This window comes from Gekko japonicus, unplaced genomic scaffold (genome assembly GCF_001447785.1).
Source record: "Gekko japonicus isolate JY-2015 unplaced genomic scaffold, Gekko_japonicus_V1.1 scaffold604, whole genome shotgun sequence".
Classification (NCBI taxonomy): Eukaryota; Metazoa; Chordata; class Lepidosauria; order Squamata; family Gekkonidae; genus Gekko; species Gekko japonicus.
In genome coordinates this window covers 894313-911949 of record NW_015175374.1, presented here as the reverse complement: position 1 = coordinate 911949, position 17637 = coordinate 894313, and the positions used below count along the sequence as shown (strand labels likewise).

General features: G+C 45.9%; 1 protein-coding gene across 1 annotated transcript in view; it reads left to right on the top strand.

Annotated features, from left to right (window-relative positions):
* The window catches only part of MPP4 (membrane protein, palmitoylated 4), a gene marked incomplete at its 5' end in the record, with an annotated part of 40853 nt that extends 25735 nt beyond the window's left edge, over positions 1-15118 (top strand). Inside the window, 7 exons of the mRNA XM_015425515.1 lie at positions 1895-1936; positions 2935-3105; positions 5127-5207; positions 7337-7430; positions 8441-8549; positions 11001-11135; positions 14927-15118. Coding sequence (XP_015281001.1) covers positions 1895-1936; positions 2935-3105; positions 5127-5207; positions 7337-7430; positions 8441-8549; positions 11001-11135; positions 14927-15118 — 824 coding nt within the window. The remainder of the gene's footprint in view (positions 1-1894; positions 1937-2934; positions 3106-5126; positions 5208-7336; positions 7431-8440; positions 8550-11000; positions 11136-14926) is intronic.
* Positions 15119-17637: the final 2519 nt, after the last annotated feature.

Below are 17637 nucleotides of genomic sequence, written 5' to 3'. Positions count from 1 at the left end.
CATCTGCCCTGATAATGATGCTCTTTATGCGAGCTATGGCTCTTTGGATATAGCAGGGTTGATTGCATGCAGGATCTATTCATTGAGTACATGGCAAATGTGTTGGGGTGTCAATAGGATGGAGGGCAATTGTACTGGATTGCTCCTTATTTTTGCAGAGCAACCTATTCACCACTAGACTGTTCACCGGCTATGGAGAATAAATACAACCAGGACAAATTTATGCCTGTGTAATAGTATAATTTTATCTATCCTCCTTCCCCAAGCAGCAGGAAGCTTACAAGGTCCACATCCTTAACAGGAGAGAGCACTGGAGATTAATGCTGCCTTTTAAAATAAATTATTCTTGTTTACAAATATACAGGTCGAGCAGGTCCTGAGCAGGCAGGCAATCCTAGTCCCAAAACAGCACAGGAGCACCTGAGGCTACTATCAGCCAGCTAAAAAAAATCTAGTACCACCTTTTCTTTCTTTCATCTGTCCTCTCTTGGCCTCATGAACCATACCCACACTGGACAGCAGACCAGTTTCATAACTATTTGCATGCCAGAGGTGGGCTTCAGGCAGAGGAAGCATGCTGGGCCCATAACCTGTTGGGGTTAGCTGGTATAGTTAATCCAGTAACCACTGACTATTTAGCAGAGTGTATAAAGCTTCTAGTGCAGGCATGCATCCAACCAGGGTAGCAAACCTTAGAATGCCACAAAAAGGTACACAGAGCCACATTTTCAGTTTAAAAGACTAATATTAGTCTCTTTATTCTAGAACTACAATCTGGACAGGAAAGAGGAGTGATAGGATAGTATTTTGGTCTAACTAACTAAGGATGGACTCAGATGGTGAGAGGCCGTCTGAGTCATGGTTCCAAGATGAGGGCAGCGTGTTCTCCCTCTTGGTGTGTGCAGGAGAAAGGAGAGGGAAGTTCTGGGAGAGGGAATGAACAGAAGGAAGTACGTTGTTCCCTGAGATCTCCACTCTACATATCAAAGGGATAGTGACAGGAGAGCAAACACAGGAAAGGAAGGTCAGTGTGACTATCTAGCTATCAGTCTCTCTTGCCATGGAGACTGAAGGCTGAGGGAGGGTCAGTGCTTCCAACACTACCAACAGGTTTCAAACAAGCTCAGTGGCCATCAGTAACTGTTATTATTCATTCACCCTGAACCTCATAACAGAGAGGGGTCTCTTAACAGAATAACATGACTCTGGATTAGGGTTGTCAGCTCCTGGTTGGGAAATACCTAAATATTTTAGGGGTAGAGCCCGGGGAAGATAGGGTTTTGGGTGGGGAGGGACCTCTGCAAGCTTATAATGCCATAGAATCCGCCCTCCCAAGTAGACATTTTCTCCAGGTGAACAAATCTCCATCACCTGGAGATCAGTTGTAATTCCAGGAGATCTCTAGGTCCCACCTGGAGGTTGGCAACTCTGCTATAGATGGAATGACTATTGTGAAAAGTTGCTTCTTGTTAGATAGTGATTTCCTCTGCATATTTGATATTGGACATTTTAATATCAATAAACTGTCCTCTGTGTCTCATTCCTCTGGCACCTTTCATATCTACTGTATTGGGAGAAAAAAGGTAAAAGTTGACAATTCACTTTCACATCTGCTGTGTGGAGGGAAGGTAAAAGCCAATAGTCCGGTGGCACTTGAAAAAGTATTTATTTTTTTATTCTAGCATGTACTTTGGGGGACTGGAGCCTGCTTTTTCAGTTGTCTACAAGCTTATGCTAGAATAAAATCTTCTTAATCCTGAAGGGGCCACTAGGCTCCTGTTTAATTTTGTTTCGACAGACTAACACGGCTACCCCTCTGGGATTATTAGTTTGACAACCACTGTCCTTTTCCATTGTCTTTCCTTGCTTACATGTTACGTCTTTCACATTGCAGAAGAGGAAGAATTCACTGTATCCGGTCAGCAGGTCTTTGTTGGTAAGTAGTCATTTTGAGATAGATGAAAAGTTTGCCACTACACCGTAGCTGGGCTGCCTTGTCGTATTTTATCCAAGATGCCTTCATACTGGGCTTCTTCCCCAAATATCCCTTTACTCTCTCTTTACTACTGTCCTCCAAGCCGGCAACAATCTGCTCTCCTTTAATCTGCTTAACGGCAACTGCATTTCTTTGATTGCAAATCTCCTGTGTGATACTTTTTAAAGATCTGTTAGAGCTAAGTGTCTGCTACTCATGACTTCCTCTGCACTGGATGCATTCTAGCAAAACTTCTTGATTTTTCTGTCCATCAATAGATGGTAGAATGCACTGGAAATTCAGTCAGTCTTCTGTTTGGAACTAATCAAATGTTAAATAGAAGAGAGGAAACCTAAATGGTACCCAGTTGTGTGCAACGTGAGTTATTGAGCAAAAGAGACTAGACAGCCTCATGAAGGATCATCTAACAATCGCTATGAAAGCAAACTATTGATTGATTGATTTATATCCTGCTTTTCTCCCCAATGGGAGAAGTGTCAGGTAATCCTCCCTTGTTTGGGGGTAATTCCCCCCTGCTGGCCAGCTGATCAGCGGCGGAGAGGTGGGGCTTGGCAGCGGGGTACCCCTGCCCCCACCAGGAGGGTCTGGCATCCCTATGCTGGAATTAGAGTGCTGGAAAAGATAGGCTGTGAGCTTGGTCCAGCAAGGCAGCTCTTGTGTTCCTTAAGAACAGCTGTCCCTCGGCTTCCAGTTTTTGCTAAATGGCACCAAGGGAAAGAATCAAAGTAGGAGCCATGGCATAACTGTGGTAATGGGAAGAATGAAGGAGGCACAGTCTGTCTAAGGTTCTACCAAAACCAGGAACCCTGTGATATGTTGTAGAACAGGAGGAGCATGTGACACGCTGAAAAACATCAGGCGACCCCTATCAACTGAATCTGGCAGACCTACCCATTTTGCTCAATGACCACTTTTACATATATTTCTGACTCTCTCAGCTGGCTTCCGTAGAAGTATGCGCCTGTGTCGCAGGAAATCACGCAACAGCCACTTGCCGTGTTATGCCCGGTGTCCCAGTGCCTGCTACAGTGCTGTAGCGGCACCTTATGAAGAGGTGGTGAGATACCAGAGACAGCCCGGGGATCGGAACAGATTAATCGTGCTAGTGGGTAAGTGGCATGGACTTCTAGATCCATAGTATGGACAATCTGGCACGATGGAATGAAATGCATTTGCGGTGAGCTTGAACTATTTGACACAAGAATGGGGTGGGGGCACTGGATTTGCCTCTCTAGAAATGCAGCTTCTTGAAGTTGAAGGGAAAGTTTTGTCTGGAAATGCAGCACTCCAGGCCAGGGTAGCTGAAGAAAAGCATAACTTTCACCAGCCAAAACAGGAAGGTATAGAGTCCCTTGAATTCATGGACAGGTTGCAGCAAATCTCTTTAGAAAAGCAGATACCCGCAACCTCAGCTGAAGACTCACTATGCTGTATAGCAGTGATGGCGAACCTTTTAGAGACCGAGTGCCCAAACTGCAACCCAAAACCCACTTATTTATCGCAAAGTGCCAACACAGCAATCTAACCTGAATACTGAGGTTTTACTTTAGAAAAAACAACTCATACATTAATTTAAGATGATCCAAACAAAGTAAGGAAAGCAATCCCAAATGCTTTCCTTTACTTAAAATTATTTGGCAGAGAATTCGACACTTTAATGATGGTCTGGGCCTGGCTGGGGTGATGGCACGCATGCCCACAGAGAGGGCTCTGAGTGCCACCTCTGGCACCCGTGCCATAGGTTCGCCATCACTGCTATATAGTATAGGAATCCCCAACCTTTTTGAGCCTGCAGGCAGATTTGGAATTCTGACGCAGCACGCTGGGCAAAGTAACAAAATGGCTGCCACAAAATGGCTGCCACAGGAGGTGGAGCTGGCCACAAACGATTGCCACGGCTTAACTTCAGTAATGCAGAGCAGATCCTTGTGCTGTGGTGGCAACTATTATCAAAACAACATTTTTTAAAAATCTGCACAGCCAATCAAAAGCCCTGCTGGGCAAAAAAGCCCTACATGGCCCCGCTTGCTTCCTAAAAAATACTTGGCAGGCACCAGAAAGGTGTTGGGAGGACCATGGAGCCCACAGGCACTGCATTGGGGATCCTTCCTATACTATAATCACTTTAAAGGAACTGGGGTGAGCATAGGGTTGCCAACCCCTCCCCGTTGTGAAGGGGGTCTCCAACTGCCAGGCCCTGCCCCCCAGCTGCTGATCAGCTGGCCAGCAGGGTGACTTACTAGTAGAAAGAAGCCTAGGCCATGTTGCCAATGTCACACAGGAAGTGACATCATCACACCAGTGACTTCTGGGTGTTGCTCTGGCCAACCCCTCCCCGTTGAGTAGGGGGTCTCCAACTGCCAGGCCCTGCCCCCCAGCTGCTGATCAGCTGGCCAGCAGGGTGACTTACTAGTAGAAAGAAGCCTAGGCCATGTTGCCAATGTCACACAGGAAGTGACATCATCACACCAGTGACTTCTGGGTGATGCTCTGGTATTTGGGCAAAAACTCTATGGCAGAAGTGAACTTTACCATAGAGTTTTGATCAAATACCAGAGTGTCACCTGGAAGTCACTGGAGTGATGACATCACTTCCCGTGTGATGCCGGCAACATGGCCTAGGCCTTCTTTCTACTGTTAAGTCCCTACCCACCTCAGTTGTCCAGAGGGACCTGGCAACCCTAGATGAGCATGGAATATTGTCAAGCATGTGAAATTGCTCCTTAGGTTACTTCAGATATAATAGTGTGAGGGGATGAGAGATCCAGAGACTATTTTGATCTCTTCTGCTGAGTTCCTGTAGTTTCTGATGACAGCTCAGCCTGATGGAGCTCACATGATTTGATTTCCATGCAGCAGTTTTGTCGTTGTGTTATTTGAGCACCATGGACTATAATATCAGGCCTGCCAATGGCTTCATATGCAACTCAGCAAATGTGTGGATCTGTGCAGTTCTGAGAAAGGCCTTTGTGGGAGGGAGGAGAAAATACTGAATATCCAAAGAAGCTTACTGTCGACTACTTCTGCTTGGAAAATAACTCTCTGTTCTTGTGTTACAAACGTAACACCATGAACCAGGGGCTTGTAGTGTTCACACAGAAGTTACCTGTGCTTCTCTTGAAATTCCCAGGTCCTTCAGGGGTTGGAGTGAATGAACTACGACGGCGGCTTATTGGCATAAACCCCTATCAGTTTCAAAGTGCAGTGCCACGTATGTAACACCTTGTTTCTGTAGCATTAACCCTAGCAGCAGGGGGTGAGGGCAAGTGACAGAGCCGCACCATTGGACTGGTCTTGACAGCTACTGTTTGTGGTGAGATTTTTGTCACCCAGCTTGAGAGAGGGAAGAAATCATGTGGGCCTTTCAAGACTAGGGATGCCAGCCTCCAGGTGGAACCTGGGGATCCCCTGGAATTTGAGCTCATCTCCAGACGACTGAGATTGCTGGAGAAAAGGGATGCTTTGGAGGGTGGACTGTAGGACATAGTACCCCACTGAGGTCCCTGTCCTCCCCAGGCTCCATCACCAAATCTCCAGGAGTTTCCCAACCTGAATCTAGCCACCCTATCCTCCCATCTCCCACTGGTGGCCGGGGGTAACCCTGTTCAAGACACCTGAAAGCAATCGAAATTTGTCTCCAAAGCCCAGTATAAAGAGTTTACTTTTTGCCGGTGCCCTGCCCGTGGTGGTAGAGAACTTGGGAAAGGGGCAAGGTCAGTCTCTCACCCAGCACAAAACAGTAAGCCCATCTCTGTGATGTAGACATTACTCAAGGAAGGGTCTTTTACATGGGGATGGGCAACTGCAAACTGTCTGTAGTGGTTGCTGGCTACCTGACAACTGCCTCTGTGGATCCTTGGGGAATTGTATAAGACAGCAGACCTTTTGCTACTCAAATGTTCTTTCGCTACACAGTTCTTGTGGGGATTTTTACCTGTTGTATGAATAGCTTACATGTATAGCTCGATCCTCACAACAGCCTTGGACACATGAAGCTGCCTTACAGTGGGTCAAACCACTGGTCCATCAAGGTCAGTATTGTCTAAGATGGGCAGCAGCTCTCTGGGGTCTCAGGCTGAGGTCTTTCCCATCACCTCCTGCCTTGTTCTTTTTTGAACTGGAGATATAAGGGATTGAACCAGGGACCTTCTACATGCCAAGCAGATGTTCTACAGCTAATCCATGGCTCTCAGGCAGAGGTCTTTCACATCACCCACTCTCTTTCAACTGGAGATCCTGGAGATTGAACCTGGGACCTTCTGCATGCCAAGCTGATGTTCTACAGCTAATCCATGGCTCTCAGGCAGAGGTCTTTCACATCACCCACTCTCTTTCAACTGGAGATCCTGGAGATTGAACCTGGGACCTTCTGCATGCCAAGCTGATGTTCTACAGCTAATCCATGGCCCCTCTCCATGGCTCTCAGGCTGAGGTCTGTCACGTCACCTACTGCCTGTCTCTTTCAACTGGAGATCCTGGAGATTGAACCTGGGACCTTCTGCATGCCAAGCTGATGCTCTAGCACTGAGCCACAGCCCCCCTCCCTAAGCAGATTTACTTGGGAATACGCCCCGTCAAATTCCATGTGACTTGTCTCTAAGGCCGTTCCATATTTTGCGCAGCAATGAACCTGGGTGTGCCAACAACTATAACACTTTACGTGTGTAGTGGAGATCTGATAGCTCAGCTAGAAGATAGAAAACAGCTCCTGGGGCTGGACGGGGGCTGTCCTTGAACGTTTTCCTCACCTGCCTTTTTTTTTTTGCTTCAGGCCACTCTCACACACAGAAAACAGCTGCTCCCCTTTTTTGGCTTCAAATGCACATTTACTCCCTAAATAAGAAAACTGGCGGGCTTTGTAAGATTTCCCCCCACTGTCGTTAACTTCCCAGCAGTTCCATTGTAATTACCCCTCTCGCTACATATTCTGAACTTCTGACAAAGAACACCCAAAGGATTCTCCCCAAATATATATATATATTTGTGTCCTTCTTTCCGCTACAGTTCATGGTTGTGTTTCTTGGACCTTCTTGAAATAGACTGTAGTGGCAGAGAAGGGACTGAAAGATCTTCTTTGCATTCCTTGTCTTCGCCAGTTTTATTTTTTTGTCACTAAACTGGATGTCATTCCTGAAGGTCTTCTGACTTGGGGTGGGGGGTAGTTTCTTGGGCGGCATGTAGAACTGACTGGGTAGAAAAGGAGAAGTTTCCCAACAAGGCCTTTGACACAGGCGGTATCCAATGCTGAATGCTTATGATTTGCCGCAACGTTCTATCCAAAGGTTAATGTCCAGGTGAATTGTACAACTTTTTCAATAAAGCCAACATTCCTCTAAACAGATACAACTCGGGCTCAGAAGAGCTATGAAGAGAACGGTAGAGAATATCACTATGTATCGAGGGAAACGTTTGAAAACATGGTGTATACCCACAGGTAGTTCTTGGATTCCAGTTGTTTTCCTTTATTTCCTTAAATCTTCCTTTTGAATTCAAGGAGACATGATCCATGTGGCCATCTGCTAGGATTGCAGGGTCAGTGGAGTTAGTTGTTGATTGGTACTGGTAATTTCCTATTTAACACAGGAGTCATGATAGCACTTCTGCTGGTTTTCCACTAATGTTTTCTGATATATAGAATCGTAGAGTCGGAAGGGACCTCCAGGGTCATCTAGTCCAACCCCCTGCACAATGCAGGAGATTCACAAATACCTCCCCCTCCACACCGTGTATTTCCAAACATGTCATGGAGCTGTACCAAGAATCTGCAGACCAATTGTCCTACTGTTTTCCATCAGGGATCACATAAAGAGGTCTTGCATCTGAATCATTCCCGGTTTTCAAGTCCCTTGATGTAGGCGGCACATCACACCGGTTTTCAAGTCCCTTGATGTAGGCGGCGGCGTTGTCATTCTGCATAACCACCGCAGCGTTTTATCATCGTCATTGAACACAAATATCTTAAGTCTCTTTAAAGCACGTCCTGCCATCAGGGATCACATAAAGAGGTCTTGCATCTGAATCATTCCCGGTTTTCAAGTCCCTTGATGTAGGCGGCACATCACAAATTGTTAGTCTGGACTGTGTATCGTGCCCAGACCTCAATGGCCCAGGTTAGCTCGACCTCAGGTGCTAAGCAGGGTCAGCCCCGCTTAGTACTTGGATGGGAGATCACCAACGAATACCCCAGTCACTATGCAGAGGCAGGCAACAGCAAACCACCTCTGAAAATCTCTTGCCTTGAAAACTGCATATGGGGTTGCCATAAGTCGGCCGAGACCTGACAGCTAGAACAAACACACAAGCAACTGTGGATTGCAACACCTATTCTCACCTAGCTGGGATAACGTGGGAATGTTATCAGGCCTTGCACATACCAGCATTACAGAATGTTACTTGAAGTAAGCCCTCTCACTTTACTCCTCTCTCTGTTGATCCTATTTGCAGAATGTTGGAGTACGGAGAGTACAAAGGAAACCTCTATGGCACAAGCGTCGATGCTGCACGCACGGTGCACGACGAAGGGAAGATCTGTATCGTAGATTTAGAGCCCCAGGTGAACGATAAGCAGAAGATATCTGAATGCCTGAGTTTCCCGGATTCAGCTGTTCTGCTGCTGGAGACTAGAGAAACCCCAGATTGGGTTCAAGCACTGATAGTTGGAACAAATACAAAACAAATGGGTCCACTTTGGTGGCGAATAGTATCTTGTAAAGACTCTAGGGCAGAGGTTCCCAAACTTATTTGGCCTACCGCCACCTTTTCAGAAAAAAAATTACTCAGCGCCCCCTCTGGAAATCTACTTTCAAAAAGTGGACAAAAAGATGCAGTGACAAATTTGCACCCTAGGCTCCTACCACCCACCTGGATCGTTCCAGCACCCCTCATGGGGCAGTATTGCCCACTCTGGGAACCAGTGCGAGGGTGTTAATAGAATGTATCTTGCCAAATTTGTAACATATTAAATATGGCACTTAGTGAACAACTGGTTTATTGTAAAACCCAGAGAAAATGGCCTTCAATCCAGAATTGTCTTCAGTCCTAGTGAACTCCCTGGGTTCAAAGCCAAGCTAGACAAGACATGAAATCAATGCATTTTCCCCTTGTGCAGTGAATGGGAGCTCCAGGTATGACCTAATGGACAGGAAGGGAGATGGTTAGCCCTTCCCCCATATCTTGGCCCCAATTGTGTCTGAGTCTCCAAAGATGCCTTTTTAGCTGCGGTGGCTCAAGTGGTTAAGACGCTGAACTGCAGGCTGTGGAAGGTCAGTAGTTCAACAGTTCAAGACCCGAGTTGCCGCATGACGGAGTGAGCTCCCGTTTCTAGTTCCAGCTCCTGGCAACCTAGCAGTTCGAAAGCAAGAAATTGCAAGTAGATGAATAGGTACCACTTTGGTGGGAAGGTAACAGCGTTCCGTGTGCCTTGGTGTTTAGTCATGCCGGCCACATGACCACGGAAACGTCTTCGGACACCACTGGCTCTTCAGCTTTGAGACGGAGATGAGCACCGCAACCCTAGAGTCGGACTCGACTGGCTTTCAAGCAAAGGAACCTTTACCTTTACCTTTAGATTTGATTATGAATCACCTATTGTGTCATCTTCTCTGGACCTCAAATATGAATATTTAAATATAGGATTGGAGCCTGTGGCCAGGACCCAAGGAACCGCACAGCCGCTTCCATGTGCCCCAGGAGTCCTCGTGTTCCTTGAAAATGCCCCATAACAACTTGCCTTTGGAATGAGTTGTTTGAAAGCTATTGGTTGTTGGAAGAGAAGGCGCTGTCCCTTTGCCTCGGCCACCAGGAGTAGTGACAAGAGAGTTAGAATAGAGAGGCAAACACTGATATTTCTTCCTGTTTACCCTTCAGTCACTGTCCCTTTGATGTTCAGACTGATGGATCTCAGGAAAAACAACTTCCTTCCTTCCATTCTGTCCTCTCTTCTCCTTTCTCTATCTTTGGCACAATGGATTCAGGATGCCCCTCAGCATCCGCATCCATCCAAGGTAGCTAGAATAGACTCTAGCCCTATCTCTAAGCTTTACTATCGAGAATGTAGTTCCTAAAAAAAATGACTGTTATTCGTCTTAAACTGACAAGGGCTCTGTGTAACCTTGTAACTCTGCCAGCACACTGAGAACAAAGAGCTTCTGTTGCGTGTAGCCAAGGTGCACGATGCTAAATTGAAACAGGACACTGGATTAACTAAGGAGCTGCGGTGGTTCAAGTGGTTAAGACGCTGAACTGCAGGCTGTGGAAGGTCGGTAGTTCAGCAGTTCGAGACCCAGGTGTCGCATGACGGAGTGAGCTCCCGTCTCTAGTTCCAGCTCCTGCCAACCTAGCAGTTCGAAAGCAAGAAATTGCAAGTAGATAAATAGGGACCACTTCGGTGGGAAGGTAACAACGTTCCGTGCACCTTGGTGTTTAGTCATGCCGGCCACATGACCACGGAAACGTCTTCAGACAGCGCTGGCTCTTCGGCTTTGAAACGGAGATGAGCACCGCAACCCTAGAGTCGGACTTGACTGGCTTTCGAGCAAGGGAACCTTTACCTTTACCTTTTTACTGGATTAACTATACCAGTTACTCCCAACACTGGTGGTAGAACTCTGAAGGAAAAAAGGGAAAAATCTAAAAAATCCCTCTGGGAAGCTAAAACAACTCTTTGCATCCTGGTCTACACGGTCGATAGTCTCAGAGGGTTGCTGTGTTGGTCTGCAGTACAAATCCAGTAGCCCCTTAGAGACTAGCAAGATTTTTGTGGTGCAAGTTTTTGAGAGTCAAAGCTCCCTTTGTCAGATAGCTTTGATTCTCGAAAGCTCATATCCTAAAAATTTTGTTCATCTCTAAGGTGCTCCTGGGCTTGAATCTAGCTAGTCTACATTGTTGTTGCTTCTTAAAAAACAACAATCGCTTGTTTTTAATAGGAATAAAACTGGGACTGTATAAGTGTTGTTTATTCGATTCAGCGAGTTTAAACGGCTTCTTTTGTTTTGTGGTCTTCTAGAATATTCAGCTGGCTCGAACTCATGAACTGAAACCCTACATTATATTTATTAAGCCGTCGAGCGTGAGTTGCATGAAGCAATCCCGGAAAAACGCCAGGATTATCACAGACTATTATGTGAACATGAAGTTTAAGGTGAGCATCAAAAGGGGATATCAGACTTGTGTGGTATTACCGGGGCCATAGCCAGCATGTGGTTCATTTATTTATTTAACTTTTAATGTATTGTATCACCTTGTATGCCCTGACCCAGATAGCACAGGCTAGCCCTATCTCGCCAGATCTCGGAAGCTAAGCAGGGCTAGTATTAAGATGAGTGACCTCCAAGGAATACCAGGGGCATGACGCAGAGGCAGGCAATGGCAAGCCACCTCTGAAACTTCTCTTGCCTTAAAAACAAGTCAAGCTCGCCATCTAGTGGTACATAGTGCTAAAAGAGCTAGAAATTCTAGCTGCCATACAATCTTCGGATCTCCTGGCTATACTACACACACTGCCATATGATAATTATTTATTAATTATTACCGGGATGGCTCAAGCTAATCTGAGCTTGTCAGATCTTGGAAGCTAAGCAAGGTCAACCCTAGTTATTGCTTGGATGGGAGACCACCAAGGAAGTCCAGGGCTTGCTACGCAGGCCATGGCAAACCACCTCTGAACATCTCTTGCCTTGAAAACCCTACCGGGGTTGCCATAAATTGACTGCAACTTGACGGCACTTTCTACCACCATCAATTTGGATTATTCATCCACAGAACATCCCTGAAGTAGATTATCGGTTCAATTTCACCAATGTGCTAGGGCATTTGAAATAGTGACTTTGTATCTAATCTGTCCAGGTCACATGTAAGAGCTACTGGTTGAACTCAGTTTTATCAGAATTGCTGCCCTCTGCACTAATATTCTTTACAAATCATTTTTTTGACCCTTGATTTCTGTCTGTATCAAAACCAACAAATACTTCCTTGCCTTATTCTGGCAACCAAAGAGGTATGCAGAGGATCTAAGGATGCTTTTCTTTGAGAGTAAAAGCTTTTGATCTGAGTTAATATATAGAAAATACAAGGGGTGGGCCCGCGATACTCGCGGCCACTTTTAATTGCTTTTGCACTTGGCTTTGCCGAGCCAGAAGTGCTTGTTCAAAAAGGTAAGCCCCCCCCACCCTGCCGGTTCCTCCCCCGCCCCCCGTGCGCACAAACCTCTCCCTCCCCCCCAGGTCCTTCCCGATGTGCGGATTTAAGTATCCACACACCAGGGGGCGACTTGAGAATTAGATATATAGATGGGAGTCTACAGTCCTTCACCCATCCTGCATGATAATTCCAGCTCCACTTATCAAAATTCAATTTTACGTTAGACCCCTTAAAAGTGCACCGGATTGCTACCAGTTTTAGATCTCTAAAACACTCACATGAAAGCAATGTTCATGAAAACCAACACCACCATAATGGGGAATGTGCACTCCACTGTTATGACTGAGCCTATGAAGTGATTGGGAAAAGGTCCTTCAAAATCTATACAAATCATGGCAGCCACCAAAGCAGCCCCCCTCTGTGAAGGCTCCAGTCCTTACAAACTGTGCATCAGTTTGGATGGTCATTACATATTTTTCACAGCTATTACATAAAGATTTGTCATTAACACGTTTGACAAATAGAGCAGAGTTTGAGCCCAGTGGTACCTTTAAGAACAACAAAGTTTAATTCTGGGTTTAAACTTTCACACACGCTTCTTCAGATACAAATAGGGGACTGGTAGCTGTTTGAGCCTGTAGGTCATGAATAATACAGGACAGTAGACATGAGTTCAGTCTGTGAATGATACTGAATTTAATCTTGCAATCGGAAGTGTGACTGAAATCAAACTCATCTTGAATCACCACTTGTTATAGTTAATTATTTCATTTATAAGATGTGTGCGTGCTTGAACAGTAAATTCTATTACAGTAAATTCTAACTTAAATTCTGATACTGAATTTAATCTTGCAATCGGAAGTATGACTGAAATCAAACTCATCTTGAATCACTTTATGGATACATGTTATATTTAATTATTTCATTTATAAGATGTGTGCATGCTTGAACAGTAAATTCTAACTTAAATTCTAACATTGACACAGAGAGTACTCCATCTTTCTGTGTTATACCTCTGAGGATGCCAGTCACAGCTGCTGGTGAAACGTCAGGTCCTACAATGCCAAGACCACAGCCATACAGCCCAGAAAATCTACAACAACTAATCTAACTATTACACATATGCAGTTTATTCTGGTCCGCACTGTAACCCAGAACTTTCTTTCTAACTGGCTTCTAAGCTTGCAAAACTTTTATTATTAACCATCCTGCAAAAAGAGCAGCCGGAGTCTTAAAGGAAAGGCACTTTCCAGTAAGAGAGTGCCAATTTACCAGTGGGAATAGAACTGAAAGCCAGTTATCTCCAATATCTTGCCAAGTTTTAAAGAGAACTTTCACACCAGGGCTGCACCCAAGCAGAAAGTTGGGGAGGAACTGGGGAGTGGTGGTAAACAGTGTTCCCTCTGAGTTGAGTTAGTGTGAGCTAGCTCAGTTTTTTATCCTCCGGCTCCCACATTTTTGTCTTCACAAAGGAAGGCTGGCTCCAGAGCAAACTAATTTATGCAGTAGCCAAATAGCTCGCTCAGAACTTTAATGCCAGTAGCTCAGAAAAGTAGAACTTTTGCTCACAAAACTCCACAGCTTAGACAGTAAATACTCTTTGTCTAGTTTGAGTCCCCCCAACTGTACAGAAATCAACAGGCTGGAAGCAGGAGGCCAGAGGTGGGAGATAGCAAGTCCAGCTTCTATTTCCAATACAAATTTGCTGAACGACTGCAAAGGCCTTGCAAAGAAACCCACAGTTAAGAAGAACACTTATGCTTGAAGGGCAACAAGTGATCAGCTGAGAGATTTTTTTTAAGCCTGAATTTTTCTACTTCTGTCCTTTGTTTAAAATATGTGTACAACAGAGCTGCTGTGGTATAGTGGTGAAAAATGCTGGAATGAGGAAGCTTGGATTCCAGTTACGGTTCCTCTGGGATTACAATTCATCTCCAGACTACAGAGATCAGTTCCCCTGGGGAAAACTGGATGCTTTGGAAGGCGGCTTCAATGGCCTTGTGCCGGGGGAAATGGATGCTTTGGAAGGCGGATTCGATGGCATTGTACCCCACTGAAGTCCCTATCCTCCTCAGGCTCCATCCCCAAATCTCCAGGAGTTTCCCAACCTGCATCTGGGGAACCCTACCCCCCTCATCTCCTGCAGTTGGCTGGGAGTGGGAAACCTGGCAATCGTAATTCCAGTCCCCACTGGAGCTTCCTGGGTGACCTTGGTCCCTTCCGTGGTTGCCTGCCGCTCCAGATTTTCTCAGTGTTCAAGTCGAGGCAATTTAAGTCCACGGCAAAAGGGCATCCAAATAACCCAGAGCAACAGCAGTCTGAAATAGGCTGACCACTGAAGGGAGGGAATGGGGCGGCGGGGGGAACTAGAATAAAAGGGCTGGATTCGATTTTAGTGCAGAATGGCAGAATTTTAGTGCAGAATTGCTTGGAGGACCCTTGGGCCAGCCACACGCTCCGTTTCTCTCTCTGTGGGTATGGGATGTATCTGACAGAGGGAGCCTTGACTATCAAAAGCTTATTCCCTAGACATCTCGTTGGTCTTCATGGCGCAACTGGACTCAAGTCTTGCTGTTCTACTGCAGACCAACACAGCTGCCCACCTGGAACTGTCTCTCTGTTTCCCACAGCCTCACCTACCCCAAAGGATTTTTCAGAGTGTAAATTAAAGAGGGGAGGCCCATAAATGCCAACCTGGAAGAACAGTGGGATAAAAAAAAAACTAGGTAACAGAAAAGGAGGACATGTTAGAGGACACTTCCAGTTTCTTATGGTTGTATTCTCTACACCCAGGAAGAAGATCTGCAGGAAATGGAAGAGTCGGCTAAAAAAATGGAGGTTCAGTTTGGACAGTTCTTTGACCACGTTATTGTGAACGACAACTTGGAGGAGGCCTGCACGCAGCTGCTGATTGCTGTCCGCCGAGCACAAGATGAGCCGCAGTGGGTTCCGGCAACGTGGATATGCTCAGACAATCAGCCATGACTCTCATGAATAGCCAGCTTTGCAAAGATTATAGTTTCTGCTTCCCTGTAACCATAATCCTAATGCTAGGGTTCAAAGATAGATATATCTTTGCAGGGAATTTGGAGAGGATTAGGCAAACCACTACTGCAAGATGTAATCATATTGTCTTCTGTGGCATTCCTTTTTGCATTGCATATTCAGTTCACATTTCTTTTATAAACACACAAAAAAGATGGTTGCACTGTAGTCTGTCAGACTATTGTTTTAATTGTTAAGGAAAATAAAAGGGATCTATTTTGCTGAACCTACCTGAGTGAGCCAGTTGTATTCATCCAATGAAATTACTTCCATGGTTTTAAATTTTGTAGCTCTTTTGCGGCCCCTTTTCTGAGCCTACGAAAAATGAGGATTTCTTTCTCAGGGGAATTCCTTTCTCAGGGGAAGATCACTAGACATATGAAGTATTTTTAAAAGAAATATGTTTAGAAAAGATTGTATGAAGCTTGTTGCTGGTTAAAAAGGGAAGGAATAAAAAGCCAAACTAAGGATGCAGCAATTTATTTTGAAAGATTAAAAAACAAAACATTAACCGAGATGGGTGGGAAGGTGTCATGGTCTAACTAACCCTACCGGCTGTCCCAAGCCTTTCGTTGTTCTTGTTCAGTGGCACAGTCGAGTCCGACTCTTCCCAGCTCCATAGACCACATCACTCCAGGTCCTCCTGTCTTCCACCGTCCTCTGGATTTCAAAAAACATGGAAAAAGTTTTATGATTGGTATAATGCAAATGTAATAGAAGATTAGGCAAGGATAGCGCAATGGACTTGAGAACACAGAAGATAGAAGAATGGAAAGTGTTTGATATAGCGGTTTTATTAATTAAGTAATTGCATATAAGCATATAATGTAACTGCACTCTTGGTATATACGTTATATGTAGTAGAGTGTCTGTAGTGTGTAGATTTGTTTGTTGTTGATTATAAAAAAAATTAATAAAAGTGTACCTATGGGTACTTTAAAAAAAAGAAGAAAAACTGCACAAACAGGTACTGCCCTCCCTTCCCAGACTTTGGAGACTGAAAAAAAAGGATCTTCATTGTTTTTTAAATTTGTAACACTTGGCATTTGCTCAACGGCATAGCGAGCCACATTGTTTTGCTTCATTATCTAAGTATTGCACATTTATCCCTGACCTAATGTTATTTTCATTAGAGAGGGTAAAAAAGTTATGATTTTCCAGATGGGAATAGGTGTGTCCTTTCCCCCTGTAAAATATATGTGCATGTTCTGTCATGGATATAATTTAGGCCCTCTTCAACCATTTGAGAATTTATCCTAGGATAACTTTGGGAATGCCTGGGTCAAGTATTATCTTTTCCATCAGTATAATATGATGACTAGCAGCATCTGAAAGCATAGCAACATGGGATGAGGATAAATTACATCTGGCCATGCCCCCTTCTCATGTACATATTGATGTCACCCTTAGAAGACATCTCAGCAGGACATTTTGTTTTAACCTGTGATGCCTTTCTAGTATTGGGTACAAGATGTAGGTACTGGGTGTGCTGATGGGAACAATAATGTCCAGTATGAGTCTTCCCTTGGCACAGGGTTGTCCCAGGGAGAAAGTCATCTGTAAGTTTCCAGAAGAGTTCTGGTGGCACATGTGATGAATGGGGATCAGGGATGTGTTTGAGAAAGGAAATCTGTCAGAGCTTCTAGCTGATTAGTCTGAAGTAATTAACTTTTTTCATATGAAGCCATACAACAGCATTTAAAATATGCAGAAGGCAAAGAGCAGCCCTAGGAGAAGGGGGGGGGGATATAAAAAGAAGACTGAACTCGATTTCTGTGCAGAATGGGGGGTGGGGGGAGCCTGGATTCAAAAGAAGTCTGAATATGGTTTTAGTGCAGAATTGCGTGGAGGACACCGTGGTGAACGCGGCTTAAAAGGAGAGCGCCGCAAAAGGGCCGCCGGTTGGGCCCTTGACTGCCGGCAGAGCTGCGCGAGCTCTTTTTATTTCGCTCTCCCTCAGGCGAGGCGAGAGGGCAGGAAAAGGCCCTTCCCGGGCAAAACCAGCTCCCAAAGCGGCGCGTTGTTTCCCTCGGAACGCGGCGGTCACCCCGGGCACAATCGGATTGTGACGCCCAGGCCTGGAAGGAGCGGGCGGCGGCCCCTCTCCCTTCCTCTGCGGCGCGGGCGGGGAGGTCGAGGCCGCCACTTCTGGGCGACGAGGATGGGAGAGGCTCCAGGCCCCGCCGGCCGCCCTCCTTTCCCTCAGCAGCAGCAGCGGCGGCGGCAGCGGCCTTCCGCGCCCGCGTCGTCGTGACCATGCCGGACCCCTCGGCCCACAGGGACTCCCTGCTGCCGCCGGAGTACAACCCCAGCCGGCGGCGGAGCAGTTGGCGGGACTCCATCAGCTGGGCCTTCGCCGGCACCGGGCGCGGCTCCCAGAGCACCTCCAGCAACTCCTCGGAGCAGAGCTCGGAGCCAGACTCGTCGGCCGCCTCGGCCCTCTCGCGCCTCACCGTCTC